Source organism: Macrobrachium nipponense, chromosome 34, assembly GCF_015104395.2.
Source record: "Macrobrachium nipponense isolate FS-2020 chromosome 34, ASM1510439v2, whole genome shotgun sequence".
Taxonomy (NCBI): Eukaryota; Metazoa; Arthropoda; class Malacostraca; order Decapoda; family Palaemonidae; genus Macrobrachium; species Macrobrachium nipponense.
The window spans coordinates 1,191,586-1,206,588 of record NC_061095.1 but is presented as its reverse complement, the minus strand read 5'-3'; the positions used below and the strand labels follow the sequence as shown (position 1 = coordinate 1,206,588).

Genomic DNA, 15,003 nt, shown 5'->3' with positions numbered 1-15,003 from the left:
AATGTTTTAGGCTCATTGAGTTACGTTAACTAATTACCCTGTAACTACGAAAGTAAGAGGAATTTTGATGAAAAATTTCGTATACATTTCTCAATTGCCATATGAAGCTCCATGAATTTTTTCATGACTTTGCATTTTTTGCCCTATACCCCCATATATAGGGGTTCCGGCCAGCCCCCTTAACTACGTTGCGGTTCCTGGTTCTTAAGCGCTCACTCCATAAACATAGTTACGGGCAGCACACGAGTACTCGGTTTATGAGGTGCAAAGCTTTATTCCCTTAATTGTTTACTTTACTCATTATGTAGTTTAAATTTACTTTGTTACTTTAAAATGTTTATTTAATTCATGTCTATTATCCTTTTTTTGCAACCAAATTAGCCCCGAAAAAGTACATACGAGCAGACAACTGCAAAATGACTCATCGTTGCCAATCTAGTGGAGCTTCACACATACGCCAATTCATTTACAAACTGTTTCCATGAATTCTAGTTGTCATATTAATGTAATAATGATAAAATTGCTGTAATATGTATATATACTATGAATAGATATGCTAATTTCACTTATTTCCCCGGTTTTGTATAAGTTTTATACCCAGTTTGGAAGGTAAACACATGATAAACAATTGATAGAGCGCGAAGAACGCTGTAGGTACCATTCACAAACAAAACTGTTGATATTTGAGTCAGGAATTTAGTTACTTTTTGAACAATGAATATTTTCAAATTAACCCTCTTACGCCGATTCGACATATTAAACGTCGAGATAAATTGTCTCCCGGGTGCCGATTGGACGTATTAAACGTCGACAGAAAAAAGTTTTTTTTTAAATTTGCTGAAAAATACTTATGGGCCTACCAGCCGAAAACTTTTGAATCACGCACTTTGGCGGATGCTGTGAGCTCACGGATCATGGCATTGTTTTGTTTACAATCGTTATACAGGCGCGCAAGCGCGAATTTCTTTCTTATCGCACTAAAAGGTATCAGTGACACATCTCAGAAATTATTTTGTCACGTTGACATAAGTTTTGCACCATTTTAAATTAGCCGTTACATGGAGTATTATATATGAAAATGTGTGCAATCTTATGTAGAATACAACAAAAAAATACTCATGATTGTAGCTTTTATCAGTTTTGAAATATTTTCATATAAATAACGATAAGTGCCAAAATTTCAACCTTCGGTCAACTTTGACTCTATCGAAATGGTCGAAAAACGCAATTGTAAGCTAAAACACTTATATTCTAGTAATATTCAATTATTTACCTTCATTTTGCAACAAATTGGACGTCTCTAGCACAATATTTCGATTTATGGTGAATTTATGAAAAAAACTTTCCTTACGTCCGTGCGGTAACTCTTATAAATTTTTTCGTGCGATTGTCGTAATGTTTGCACCATTTTAAATTTGCAGTCACATAAAGTTTTATATATGGAAATGTGCGTAATTTCATGCGCAATACAACTAAAAACAACCCATGGTTGTAGCTTTTATCAGTTTTGAAATATTTTCATATAAATAACAATAAGTGCCAAAATTTCAACCTTCGGTCAACTTTGACTCTACCGAAATGGCCGAAAAACGCAATTGTAAGCTAAAACACTTATATTCTAGTAATATTCAATCATTTGCCTTCATTTTGCAACAAATTGGACGTCTCTAGCACAATATTTCGATTTATGGTGAATTTATGAAAAAAAACTTTCCTTATGTCCGTGCGATAACTCTTCCGATAAATTTTTTCGTGCGATTGTCGTAATGTTTGCACCATTTTAAATTTGCAGTCACATAAAGTTTTATATATGGAAATGTGCGCAATTTCATGTGCAATACAATTAAAAACAACTCATGGTTGTAGCTTTTATCAGTTTTGAAATATTTTCATATAAATAACAATAAGTGCCAAAATTTCAACCTTCGGTCAACTTTGACTCACCGAAATGGCCGAAAAACGCAATTGTAAGCTAAAACACTTATATTCTTGTAACATTCAATCATTTACCTTCGTTTTGCAACAAATTGGAAGTCTCTAGCACAATATTTCGATTTATGGTGAATTTATGAAAAAAAAACTCCTTATGTCCGTGCGATAACTCTTCCGATAAATTTTTTCGTGCGATTGTCGTAATGTTTGCACCATTTTAAATTTGCAGTCACATAAAGTTTTATATATGGAAATGTGCGCAATTTCATGCGCAATACAACTAAAAACAACCCATAGTTGTAGCTTTTATCAGTTTTGAAATATTTTCATATAAATAACAATAAGTGCCAAAATTTCAACCTTCGGTCAACTTTGACTCTACCGAAATGGCCGAAAAGCGCAATTGTAAGCTAAAACTCTTTTATTCTAGTAATATTCAATCATTTACCTTCATTTTGCAACAAATTGGAAGTCTCTAGCACAATATTTCAATTTATGGTGAATTTATGAAAAAAAAAAACATTTTCCTTACGTCCGCACGGTAACTCTTCCGAAAATAATCATAAATTTTTTTGTGCGATTGTCGTAATGTTTGCACCATTTTAAATTAGCCGTTTCATAAAGTTTTATATATGAAAATGTGCGCAATTTCCTGTAGAATACAACCAAAAAATGATTGAAGGTTGTAGCTTTTCTCATTTTTGAAATATTTGCATATAAATCACGATAAATAGAAAAAAAAACCACGTTTGGTCAACTTTGACTCTACCGAAATAGTCAAACGCAATTGAAAGCTAAAACTCTTACAGTCTAGTAATATTCAGTAATTTATTTTCATTTTGAAACAAATTCAAAGTCTCTAGCACTATGTTTAGATTTATGGTGAATTAAAAAAAAAAAAAACTCCTTCCCTCCGCGCGCGGATTCTCCGCCGCAAATCTCCGAAATGCATACGTCGCATTCTCGTTATATTTGCTCAGTTTCATATTAGGCGTTTCATAGTTTTATATATGAAAATGTGTGCAATTTCATGTAGAATAAAACAAAAAATAATTGAAGGTTGTAGCTCTTGTCATTTTCAAAATTTTTGCATATAAAAAAAAGTTATAAAAAAATTTCGACATTCGGTCAACTTTAACTCGTCCGAAATGGTCGAAAACTGCAATTGTATCTTCATTTTGAAACAAATTAGAAGTCTCTAGAACAATATTTAGATTTATGGAGAATTTTTGAAAAAAGAAAATTTTTTATGTCCGCACGTTACAAATTCATGCATCATTTTGTGATAATATTTTCTGTGTTGCTTTTATTCGTTTTATAATGCGTTATATACCAAAATGATTTCAATTTAGTGTACAATACAACAACAAAAAATTAACTCGTTAGCTTTAACTGTTTTGCTCACAGCGCAATTTGAATACAATTATATGTATATGAAATTTTGTTTTCGCGCAATCATATATCAGATTATTTATATATGATAATGATATTTTTTTCATTTCTAATGGTTGCATACTAAACTTCAGGCAATGACAAAAAAAGAAGCCAAAAATGAACTCTTAATCTTAAAAACTAAGCGCGCCGTGATTTTTTGAAAAAAATATTTTTTCCGCTTCGGCGCTCACTCCGAGACCCCCTTGGCATATGGGTGACGATTTTTATTATACCCCTTCGGCGTAAGAGGGTTAATAATCATGAATATGTAAAAATATTTATTCAATTCATGTCCTTATACTGCCGTTTAACTATTTATTTAAATAATTATCTAGTGCACGCTTCTACTTCTTCTTCTACCAAAAATCGTAGTTCCCTTGGATAAGTAGTGGTTGGAAGTCTGTGTTTACGATTGTTGTGATGAAAGTGCCCCAGCGTCTATGGGTACAAGTGGTGTGTGGATTTAGCACAGGAAATGGGAAGTTTGTTGACACAAGCAACTCCGCAACCATCGAGATGGCGTCAATCTCTGTAATATTCATAGTTGTAAGTAAAAATTTTGAAAGCATCATGGAGGTAGTGTGCACTGCATAGGGCCAGACTTTTCATTACCCTCTGTTTAATCTTAAAATATGGCCTTAATTTCTAACTTTGGGGAAAATACTTACTTCGAAAGGAGAGTAGAGGTCTCGAGCTCCTGCTCTCACCACCAACAACTCATGACTGATGACCATCTCCGGTGTCAGGACGTGTTAAAGTACTTTTTTGGAGGGTGGCTTTAAACACGGTAGAAGGTGGCTCGGCTAGTCCAGTCGGTTGTTTCCCCTATTGAAATTGTTCATGTGCGGAACAAACCTTCAAATTTAATTTTATTGTTTGTTTCCAGGTAATCCTTCAAAATGGAGAGTTTACATGAAGAGGCTCTCATAACAGAATACAGGAAAACATCCCAACAGTTACAGTTAATATGGGATGAAATTGGCTTTGATGCAGAATGCCGTGAGGTTCGAGTGAGCCATGTTAATGCAGAAGTAAAGGTGAGAAGGTTTTTTTTTTTTAACTAATTGTTTCTTTTTAGTTTGCCTTGATATGTATTTCATGCTCATCATGAATATTCTTCCCTGGGAGAAGCTCTGTACTTCACATTTTACTTGATTTTTTTACATGTTTTGTTCTTGTTCCTACCAAATGGTGGATTGACCTTAACTAAGTGTTATAATAATTTGAACACTGCTAATGCAGATTTGTTGAGGATGTTTACATGACATTGATTAGTTTGTATGCTGGTTTTGACTTATTTGGTGTTTCTGTGTTATTGATCACATTTTGTTTCAATTATTTTTTTATAGTGTATTCATAGCATTTTTAGCGGTTAAATTTAAAAGGAGAGACCTGCACAAAGATATTGTTATATAATAAAAAGTCATATTAATAAACTGCATCTTAATTTTACCCTATATTGGGCTTCCCTATTGGTTATTTTGGTCAGTAATAATTACGATAAATATGGTATGCTAAATTTCAGGGATGCTTTACATAGCTATGTAATGCTTCAGGTGCTTGAGAATAAGTAGCTGAGCTCTGTAAAAAATTCTTTTATTACAGGTTCTTTTACAAAGCATGGTTGAAAAAGAAAAACAGTTTAAGAAGAAGATGGAGTCAGACATTGCAAGATTAGGGCAGCAGTTTTACAATCTGAATAAAGTGAGTTTTGGTGTGCGAGCAGTTGCGTTATGTTGCAGTATGCTTCTCTGAAATAAGGTGCAATATGCTTTACTGAAATATGATGGGCATCTCTGTTTTTTTTTATGTATATTTAATTGAAAAACATCCAAATCTTTTCTCCAAAATGAACAGGATCTGCATACCAAAATTGCTGAAACAGCTGAGAACTTTAGTTTACTGGAGCTGGAGAACTTTCTGCGTAAGAACGTTGAGATACTGATGAAAGAAGTGAGGAAACGAACTGCCCGTCTGAAGGAATTACAAATTGTTGAAGAGGTAATGCATACTGTCTGAAAGTAAATAAAAAGGGACTGTTGTGTTGTGGCTAAGTTTGTTTACTAACGTTGTATTCTGATTTACCGTACCAGTCCAGCAATCTCTTTCGAGTTCACATAGTATGTTGTTAGCCATTTTATTACCACCCTCTCAACTGGTGTCACAGCCTAGCAGGCAGCCAACACAACAAGATTGTCTTATTTTTCACGATGTATTTAAGACCAACTGTGGGGGTCAATTTTCATAGTTCATATAGTATTGTGTATATTATGCTGTTAAATGTTTTAGTCACAGAATTTTTACTTTTTTGTAGGAGCTATGTAAAAGGCTGGTAGAGGAACCATTAGAAACTCCTGGTTCAAGAGTTCCAGCACTAGATGATATTGAACAGTTGGAAAGAAGAATACGGACATTGGAACAAGAAAAGGTTGGTTTTGTATCGAGTCTTTTTATTCTACAGTATTCTAATTGAGGTTGCATGTAAGATAGTAGTGTTTTCATAGAATTCAAAATATTTTTCTGTAGTGTAGAATTATATTTACTGATAAAGGCAATAGGTAGAAAAATGGACTGTTAAACATCAAGTTTTTATTGAAAGCTTTCACTGGTAAAATAGTAGAGATTCAGTTATGAAGTATTTAACAATTTCCAGTTTAAGAATATTTTTCTTTAACCCGTAAAGGAAAGTCTAGAGAAGAGATATATGCAAAAGAAAAAAGAAGTGCAGCTATTAACCCTCTTACGCCGACTGGACGTATTTAACGTTGACATTTTTTGTCTCCCGTGTGTCGACTGGACGTATTTTACGTCTACTTACAAAAGTTTTATTTAAAATTCGCGGAAAAATACTTATAGGCCTACCAGCCTAAAACTTTTGAATCACGCGCCTTGGGGGATGCTGGGAGTTCACGGATCAAGGTGTTGTTTTGTTTACAATCGTTACGCAGGCGCGCAAGCGCGAATTTCTTTCTTGCCGCACTAAAAAGTATCTGTGACACATCTCGGAAATTATTTTGTCACTTTGACATAATTTTTGTACCATTGTAAATTAGCCGTTACATGAAGTATTATAAAAGAAAATGTGCGTATTTTTATGTAGAATACAACAATAAAATACTCATGATTGTAGCTTTTATCAGTTTTGAGATATTTTCATATAAATAACGATAATTGCCAAAATTTCAACCTTCGGTCAACTTTGACTACCGAAATGGTCGAAAAACGCAATTGTAAGCTAAAACTCTTATATTTTAGTAATATTCAATCATTTACCTTAATTTTGCAACTAATTGGAAGTCTCTAGCACAATATTTCAATTTATGGTGAATTTATGAAAAAACTTTTTCCTTACGTCCGCGCGGTAACTCTTCCGAAAAAAATCATACATGCGATTGTGGTAATGTTTGCACCATTTTAAAATTAGCCGTTATATAAAGTTTTATATATGGAAATGTGCGCAATTTCATGCACAATACAACTAAAAACAACCCATGGTTGTAGCTTTTATCAGTTTTGAGATATTTTCATATAAATAATGATAATTGCCAAAATTTCAACCTTCGGTCAACTTTGACTCTACCGAAATGGTCGAAAAACACAATTGTAAACTAAAACGCTTATATTCTAGTAATATTCAAGCATTTACATTCATTTTGCAACAAATTGGAAGTCTCTAGCACAATATTTTGTACATGAAAACTTACCCAGCAGATATATACTTAGCTATAGACTCGGCCGTCCCGACAGAATTTCAAAACTCGCGGCACACGCGACAGGTAGGTCAGGTGATCCACCATTCCCGCCGCTGGCTGGCGGGGTCTGGAACCATTCCCGTTTTCTAAGCCATAATTTCTCTGTCGGTTGAACGGACAACACCTATTGTTCGTTCCTCCATCTTGGATTTCAACTCTTTTGCCGAGAATTTGGATTGGTTTTTTGGTGACGTATTCTGTTTTTTCTCTGGCTTGGCATACGCTTATTGTGGACTGTTTTTCGACTTTGGTATTGGCTACTCTTTCACGATGTCTGACGCTAAGGCTTCACCTATGTTTAGAGTTTGTAGTAGGGAAGGTTGCAAGGTTAGGCTACCGAAATCGGCGGTAGATCCTCATAGTGTTTGCGCTAAATGCAGAGAGAATGAATGTTCTTTTAATAACACATGTATTGAGTGCAAAAACCTAACAGAGCTTGAATGGAAGGAGTTATCTTCATATGTTAGGAAGCTTGAGAGAGATAGAGTAAGGAAAGCTTCAGCTAGGTCATCTAGTAGATCTTGTTCTCTAGAACAAGAAGTTGTTAACTCTCCTACTAACGATTTTCCCTTAGCCTCAGCTGCTTCTCCCTGTACTGAATCCAAAGATTCTCTTCAGAGAGGGAAAATGTTAAAGCTTCTATCAAGAAACTGCAAGCTCAATTACGAGCTCTAAATGAAGGTAAGAGTGGTGATAGTGATTTGCGCAGTGTCCCCAGTGCAGTGGAGGGGGCGTCTGACCGGTTCCTCATTGCTCCTAGGCCTAGACCTCTTCCAAACTCCCAGGACCAGGGGAGGAGGAATGTCGAAAAGCCGCAGGGAGGATGCAGAACGTCCCCAACGGTCAGGCGTCCCTTCGGCAGATCCTGTTGTAAAGTCCCAGGCTGCCTTGGATAGCCGCAGAAAAGGCATCCTGAGGGAGTGTTTTTCGGCCTCAGACTCTTCCTCTCCTAAACGAGGATGGAGTTCGGCCTCTCAATCGCGCCCTTTGAAGAGAGCCTGGAAGGCGCCAAAAGGAGACGCGGCTGATTCCAGCCCAGAGCGTTTTCCCGAGAATTGGCCCTCGGTACCTAAGAAGACGAGACAGGAGGAGCCCTCTCTTCAGGATCCTACGAAGAAGTTTCTGATTAATCTGCAAGAGCAGTTGGCCTCTTTAGTAGGCTCCTTCGCTAAGGATTCAACAAGGAGGAAAGATGTTTCGCTCCCTGTTAAGAGTTCCTCTAAGCGCCCCTCTTCGTATAGGAGAGAACCCCCACAATCTCCAAGGCGATTATCGCCTTCGTCGAGAGACTCGTCGGACAGGAGTTGTTCTCCGGACAGGAGACTCCTTTCGCCCTATAGGCTTTCTTCTCCAAAGCGCCCTCTGGTGGACAAGGCTTTGAATCCTGGCAGACAGGAAGAACGTAGCCTCTCTCCTGTGAGACGCCGTGAATCGAGCAGAAGTCTCGATCGGTTTTAGGTTCAAGGAACTGAAGAGAAACTAAACCAATTTAGTATCAGGATCCTTTGGGACTACAGGACCAGGAGCCAGTCAGGCGCAAAGAGGCAGTGAGACGAAGAAGGGCGTCAAGAGCCTCTCAAGCCACAGGATTCAGGACGTCAGGAGTCTGCTAGAAGGCAGGAGTCAGGACGCCAGGAGTCAGGACGCCAGGAGTCAGGACGCCAGGAGTCAGGACGCCAGGAGTCAGGGCGCCAGGAGTCAGGACGCCAGGAGTATGTTAGGCGTCAAGAGTCAGGACGCCAGGAGCCTGTTAGGCGTCAGGAGTCAGGGCGCAGGGATCCATTCAAGCGCCCTGAATCAGGGCGTCAGGAGCCTATCAAGCGCCGCGAGTCTGGCAAACCTCAGTGTCCCACCCCCCCCTGAGGCAACAAGAGCCTAGTAGGCGCAAGAATGTTTCGGACCGACAGGAGCCTCATTCTTCTTATAGAAGTTCGAGCTTTCAGCGCTCCCCTTCTCGGGAAAGGAGTACTTCTCCCGGGAAGAGCCCGATCACTCCCAAACGGTCTCCTTCAGTGGATCCGTTGGAAGTATCGGAAGAGGAGGAGCCCGTAGATGTAGCAGTTTCTGACTATAAGAGGCTCTCTCTTTTGCTTCTCAAGGAGTTCGGAGACTCCCTTCATCCTGCTGATCCTCCTTCACCAGGATCATTAATGTCGAGCACAAAAGCTCACAAGTCGTCTTCCTTCGTCAAGATGCGCCCTGCTCTTTGTATGAAAAAGGCCTTAAAGACCTTTTCAGAGTGGTTAACCTCAAGAAGGGAAGCGGGCAAAACAGTTTTTTTCCTGCCCTCCTTCCAAGTTAACAGGTAAACCGGGAAGGTGGTATGAGACCAAGGAACCAATGGGGTTAGGCCTCCCTTCATCCGCAGACGCGGATTTTGCCTCTCTAGTGGACTCTTCCAGGAGGAAGTCTTTGCTTTCTGCTAAAGCAAACATGGGGCATGTGTGAGCTAGACCACCTTCTAAAGGGCCTCTTTAAGACCCTAGAAGTGTTCAACTTCATGGACTGGGTTTTGGGAGCATTAGCTAAGAGAGCTCAGGACACTGACTTTGTCTCATGGAAGAACTTTCAAGCGTCCTGGCGTTGCTTGGACAGAGCGGTTATGGACGGTTCCGTAGAATAAATGACTCACTTTTCGGAACAGGAGTCTTAAAGAAGAGATCGGTCTTTAGCTCTTTTCTAGCAAGAGCCGTATCACCCTTACAAAGAGCATCTCTTCTTTTTGCACCTTTGTCCCCTCATCTGTTCCCACAGGAGACTGTTAAGGAGGTTGCAAAATCTCTTACGGAGAAGGCAACTCAGGATCTCCTCACTCACTCAACCAAGAAGTTTAGGCCGGCCGTGCCTATCGAGAAAAGAGAGAGACCCTCTTTTGTACAGCCCTTTCGAGGTGCCTCCTCTTCTAGGACCCCTCTTAGAGGTCGCAGACCAGAAAGAAGGAGTAGACCATCCAGAAGGTCCTTCGGGAAGTCTAGATGAACAGGGAGTTCTCCAGACAAAAGTAGGTGCCAGACTACAGTTTGCAAAAGTCTGGGCGCAGAAGGGAGCGTATTCTTGGTCCCTCTCGATCCTGAAAAAAGGATACTTGATCCCCTTCAGGGAAAATCCTCCCTTGACGACAACTCCAAGGGAGTTGACTGCAAGATACTCTGATCCGGTCCGAAAGCTTGCTATTTTGCAGGCAGTGGAACAGATGATTTCCAAAGAAGCGGTAGAACTGGTTCAAGATCTCCAGTCTCCAGGATTTTACAATCGGTTGTTCCTGGTACCGAAAGCATCGGAGGGATGGAGACCGGTTCTAGACGTCGGTGCCCTGAATTTCTTTGTTTTGAAGAAGAAATTCTCGATGGAGACGTCTTCCTCTGTTCTGTCTGCTCTTCGTCCAGGGGACTGGATGGTGTCCCTGGATCTTCAAGATGCGTATTTCCATGTGCCAATTCATCCGGCAGCAAGGAAATATCTAAGATTCATGTTCCAAGGGAAAGTATTCCAGTTCCGAGCGATGTGTTTCGGACTTTCGACTGCCCCTCAAGTCTTCACGGACATCATGAAGAATGTAGCTTATTGGCTACATCTGGAAGGGATCAGGATCTCATTATATCTGGACGATTGGCTAATAAGAGCCCAATCGGAGAAAAAATGTCTGGAGGACCTTTTACTTACTCTAAATTTGACAAAGTCCCTGGGACTTTTAGTCAATCGCGAGAAATCCATGCTGACTCCCCAGCAAAGTATTGTCTATCTGGGGATTCAGATGGATTTCGGGATTTTCTAGCGTATCCTTCGCAGGAAAGGAGAGAACGCTGCTTAGAAAAGGTGGCAGTCTTCTTAAGGAAAGAACATTGTTCCGCGAGGGAATGGATGAGCTTACTGGGGACCCTCTCCTCGATGGAACAGTTCGTTTCCTTAGGAAGACTACACCTAAGACCCCTTCAATTTTATCTGAAGGAGAGATGGGATTGGAAGTCCAACAATCTGGGAGAAACCTTTCCGATCTCGAAAGGAATCAAGGAGAATATCCGCTGGTGGTTAGATCCACAAAAACTAAGCAAGGGAATCTCCCTTCACTTAGAGAACCCTCGCCTAGCGTTATTTGCAGACGCCTCAGATTCAGGGTGGGGAGCGACTCTAGGTTCGGAAGAAGTGTCAGGCACTTGGGAAGGAGAACAAGTGTCCTGGCACATAAACAAGAAAGAACTAACAACCATTCATCTAGCTCTAGTTCATTTCGAGGAGCAGGTCTCAGGTCTGGGGATTCAAATCCACTCGGACAACACAACAGCCCTCGCATATATAAAGAAAAAGGGGGGACGCATTCCTTTTCCCTGTACGAATCAGCAAAGGATCTGCTGATTTGGGCTCAGGAAAGGAAGATCTCTCTTCTCACAAGGTTTGTGTAGGGAGAGTGAAATGTCCGGGCAGATCTGTTGAGCAGAAAAGACCAAGTCCTACCCACGGAATGGACTCTCAATCCTCAGATTTGCCAACAACTGTGGCATCTGTGGGGAAGGCCCAATATAGACCTGTTCGCGACCAACAGGAATCACAGATTAGAGAACTATTGCTCCCCAATCTCGGATCCACAAGCAGTAGCAGTAGACAGCTTTCTGCTAGATTGGACAGGCTTGGACACATACGCCTTCCCTCCTTTCAAGATAGTAGGGGAAGTATTGGGGAAGTTCGCTTGCTCGGAAGGAACAAGAATGACCCTCATCACTCCCTTCTGGCCAGCTCTCGATTGGTTCACAGAGGTGCTGGAGTGGTTAGTAGATTTTCCAAGATCGCTTCCACTAAGGAACGATCTTCTCAAACAACCCCACTTCGAAACAATTTACAAAAAACCCCTAACCCGCTCTAAATTCTGACCGCCTTCAGACTGTCGAAGGACTTGTCAGAGCAAGGGGCTTTTCGCGTGAAGGGTGGCGAAGGCTATTGCAAGAGCCAGAAGAGTCTCCACCTCTAGGGTATATCAGTCGAAGTGGGAGTTGTTTAGAAGATGGTGTAAGAGGAAGAAAATATCCTCTTCCAGTACCTCTGTAACTGAAATCGCAGATTTTCTTCTAGATTTGAGAAAAGACTGTAACCTGGCAGTATCAACAGTGAAAGGTTACAGAAGTATGCTGGCCTCAGTCTTTCGACATAGAGGACTAGATCTGACCAATTATAAAAAGATCTCCATGACCTTATAAGGTCTTTCAAAACCACGGAAAGACCATATAAATCAAGAAACCTAGCTGGAACTTGGATGTGGTCCTCAAGTTTCCTAATGTCGGAAAAATTCGTACCGTCTCACACAGCTTCATTTAGAGACCTTAACTAAGAAAGTCCCTTATTCCCTCTTTGCGTTAGCAACAGCTAAGAGAATTAGTGAGTTGCAAGCTTTGGAAGGGAAAGTGGGTTTTAAGAAGGATTCAGCGATTTGCACCTTTAAACCACTTTTTCTAGCAAAGAATGAAAATCCCTCAAACCTTGGCCAAGAAGCTTTGAGATTAAGAGGACTCTCTTCACTAACAGGAAGAGAACTAGAGAGGACTTTTTGTGTCCAGTCAGGGCACTCAAGTTCTACCTGAAGAAGAAAGCGTTGCTAGGAGGTACAGAAGAAAGTCTTTGGTGCTCTGTAAGAGATCCGATTTCAAAGTATGCCCTTACATTCTTCATAAAGGATGTAATAAAGGAAGCTCACCATACTTGCGATGAAGAGCACCTCAAGGTTCTCAGAGTAAGAGCGCATGAAGTTAGAGCCATAGCTACGTCAATGGCATTTCACAAAACATGGTCTCTGCAGCACATATAGAGTCTAACGTTTTGGAGATGTAATTCTGTGTTTGCCTCTAATTACCTAAGAGAAGTAAAAATTTCTTACGAAAAGTGCTTTGCTCTGGGAGCGTATGTTTTGGCGAATTCAGTGCTGGGAGAAGGGGCTGAGGCTAATCCATCGTAACTTACTTTAACGTTTAATTTATCTTTTATTGGTTTTTGTTTTTATTGGTTGATTGTCAGAGGGAATAGGGAACCCTCTTGCAATTCATAGATTATAACAGTACTAACATGGTCAGGTGATCAGGATTGGCTTCAGTGCTCCTTGTAATTACTTATAGTAACCTTAACTCTGTAAGAGGGCGAGTCTCCATTGATATGACAAAGGAGGTCAAGGCTCTACCATGTAAGTGGGTCAGCCCATTGTGCGATCCAGAGTAGGCTCTGTCGCGTAAGCGGGCTAGCCCCCATTGACACGATCCAAAGAGTTATTCAGCCATAGGTCCATACCTCGCTGAAACTCTTGAGGCAGGCAGACTCATAGACAGTAGTCATGAAGTCTTCAGCCCAATCAGGTAGGAACCATGGATTATTTTATCCAAGAACATATGTTGTTTTTTCCCTGTTTTTTAATGTATTAGTATAAGTATTATAATTTTGTTTTTAGCTGTCTCTTACCCGCCACCAAGGGTGCCAATCAGCTAAGTATATATGTGCTGGGTAAGTTTTCATGTACAAAAATGATATTGTTAAGATACAATAAAGTTTTGTACATACTTACCTGGTAGATATATACGATTAATGGCCCACCCATCCTCCCCTCAGGAGACAGGTGGAAGAGAAATTATGGCTTAGAAAACGGGAATGGTTCCAGACCCGCCACCCCAGCGGCGGGAATGGTGGATCACCTGACCTACCTGTCGCGTGTGCCGCGAGTTTTGAAATTCTGTCGGGACGACCGAGTCTATAGCTAAGTATATATCTGCCAGGTAAGTATGTACAAAACTTTATTGTATCTTAACAATATCATTTTCGATTTATGGTGAATTTATGAAAAAAATAACATTTTCTTTACGTCCGCGCGATAACTCTTCCGAAAAAATCATACGTGCGATTGTGGTAATGTTTGCACCATATTAAATGAGCCGTTACATAAAGTTTTATATATGAAAATGTGCGCAATTTCATGTAGAATACAACAAAAAATAATTGAAGGTTGTAGCTTTTCTCATTTTTGAAATATTTGCATATAAATCACGATAAATAGAAAAAAACCACGATCGGTCAATTTTGACTCTACCGAAATGGTCGAAAAATGCAATTTTAAGCTAAAACTCTTAGTCTAGTAATATTCAGTCATTTATCTTCATCTTGAAACAAATTTGAAGTCTCTAGCAAAATATTTAGATTTATGGTGAATTTTAAAAAAAATCTTTCCTTCCCTCCGCGCGCGGATTCTCCGCCACAAATCTCCGAAATGCGTACGTACCATTCTCGGAATATTTACTCCGTTTCATATTAGGCATTTCATAGAGTTTTATATATGAAAATGTGCGCAATTTCATGTAGAATAAAACGAAAAATATTTGAAGGTTGTAGCTTTTCTTATTTCTGAAATAATTGTATATAAAAAATATATATAAAAAAATTTGACATTCGGTCAATTTTAACTAGTCAGATATGGTCGAAAACTGCAATTGTAAGCTAATACTCTTACAGTATAGTAATATTCAATCATTTGTCTTCATTTTGAAAGAAATTGGAAGTCTCTAGGACATTATTTAGATTTATGGTGAATTTTTTAAAAAAATATTTGTTTACGTCCGCGCGTTACGAATGCATGCATTATTTTGTGATAATATTTTCTCTCTGTTGCTTTTATCGTTTTACAATGTGTTATATACCAAAATGATCGCAATTTATTGTACATTACAACGAAAAAAAGTAACTTGTTACTTTTAACCGTTTTGCGCACAGCGCGATTTGAATACAATTATATATGAAATTTCGTTTTTGCGCTATCATATATCGCATTATTTATATATGATAATGATAATTTTTTTCATTTCTGATGGTTGCATACTAAACTTCAGCCAATGACAAAAAAAGGAGCCAAAAATGAACTCTT

General features: G+C 39.3%; 1 protein-coding gene across 2 annotated transcripts in view; it reads left to right on the top strand.

Moving 5' to 3' along the window:
* LOC135207796 (protein regulator of cytokinesis 1-like) overlaps positions 1–15,003 on the top strand; it is a 90,502-nt gene that overhangs the window by 35,716 nt on the left and 39,783 nt on the right. For both annotated transcript variants that reach the window (XM_064239621.1, XM_064239622.1), the window contains exons 2-5: positions 4,253–4,403; positions 4,972–5,070; positions 5,224–5,367; positions 5,681–5,794. In XM_064239621.1, coding sequence (XP_064095691.1) covers positions 4,266–4,403; positions 4,972–5,070; positions 5,224–5,367; positions 5,681–5,794 — 495 coding nt within the window. In that variant the 5' untranslated portion in view covers positions 4,253–4,265. The remainder of the gene's footprint in view (positions 1–4,252; positions 4,404–4,971; positions 5,071–5,223; positions 5,368–5,680; positions 5,795–15,003) is intronic.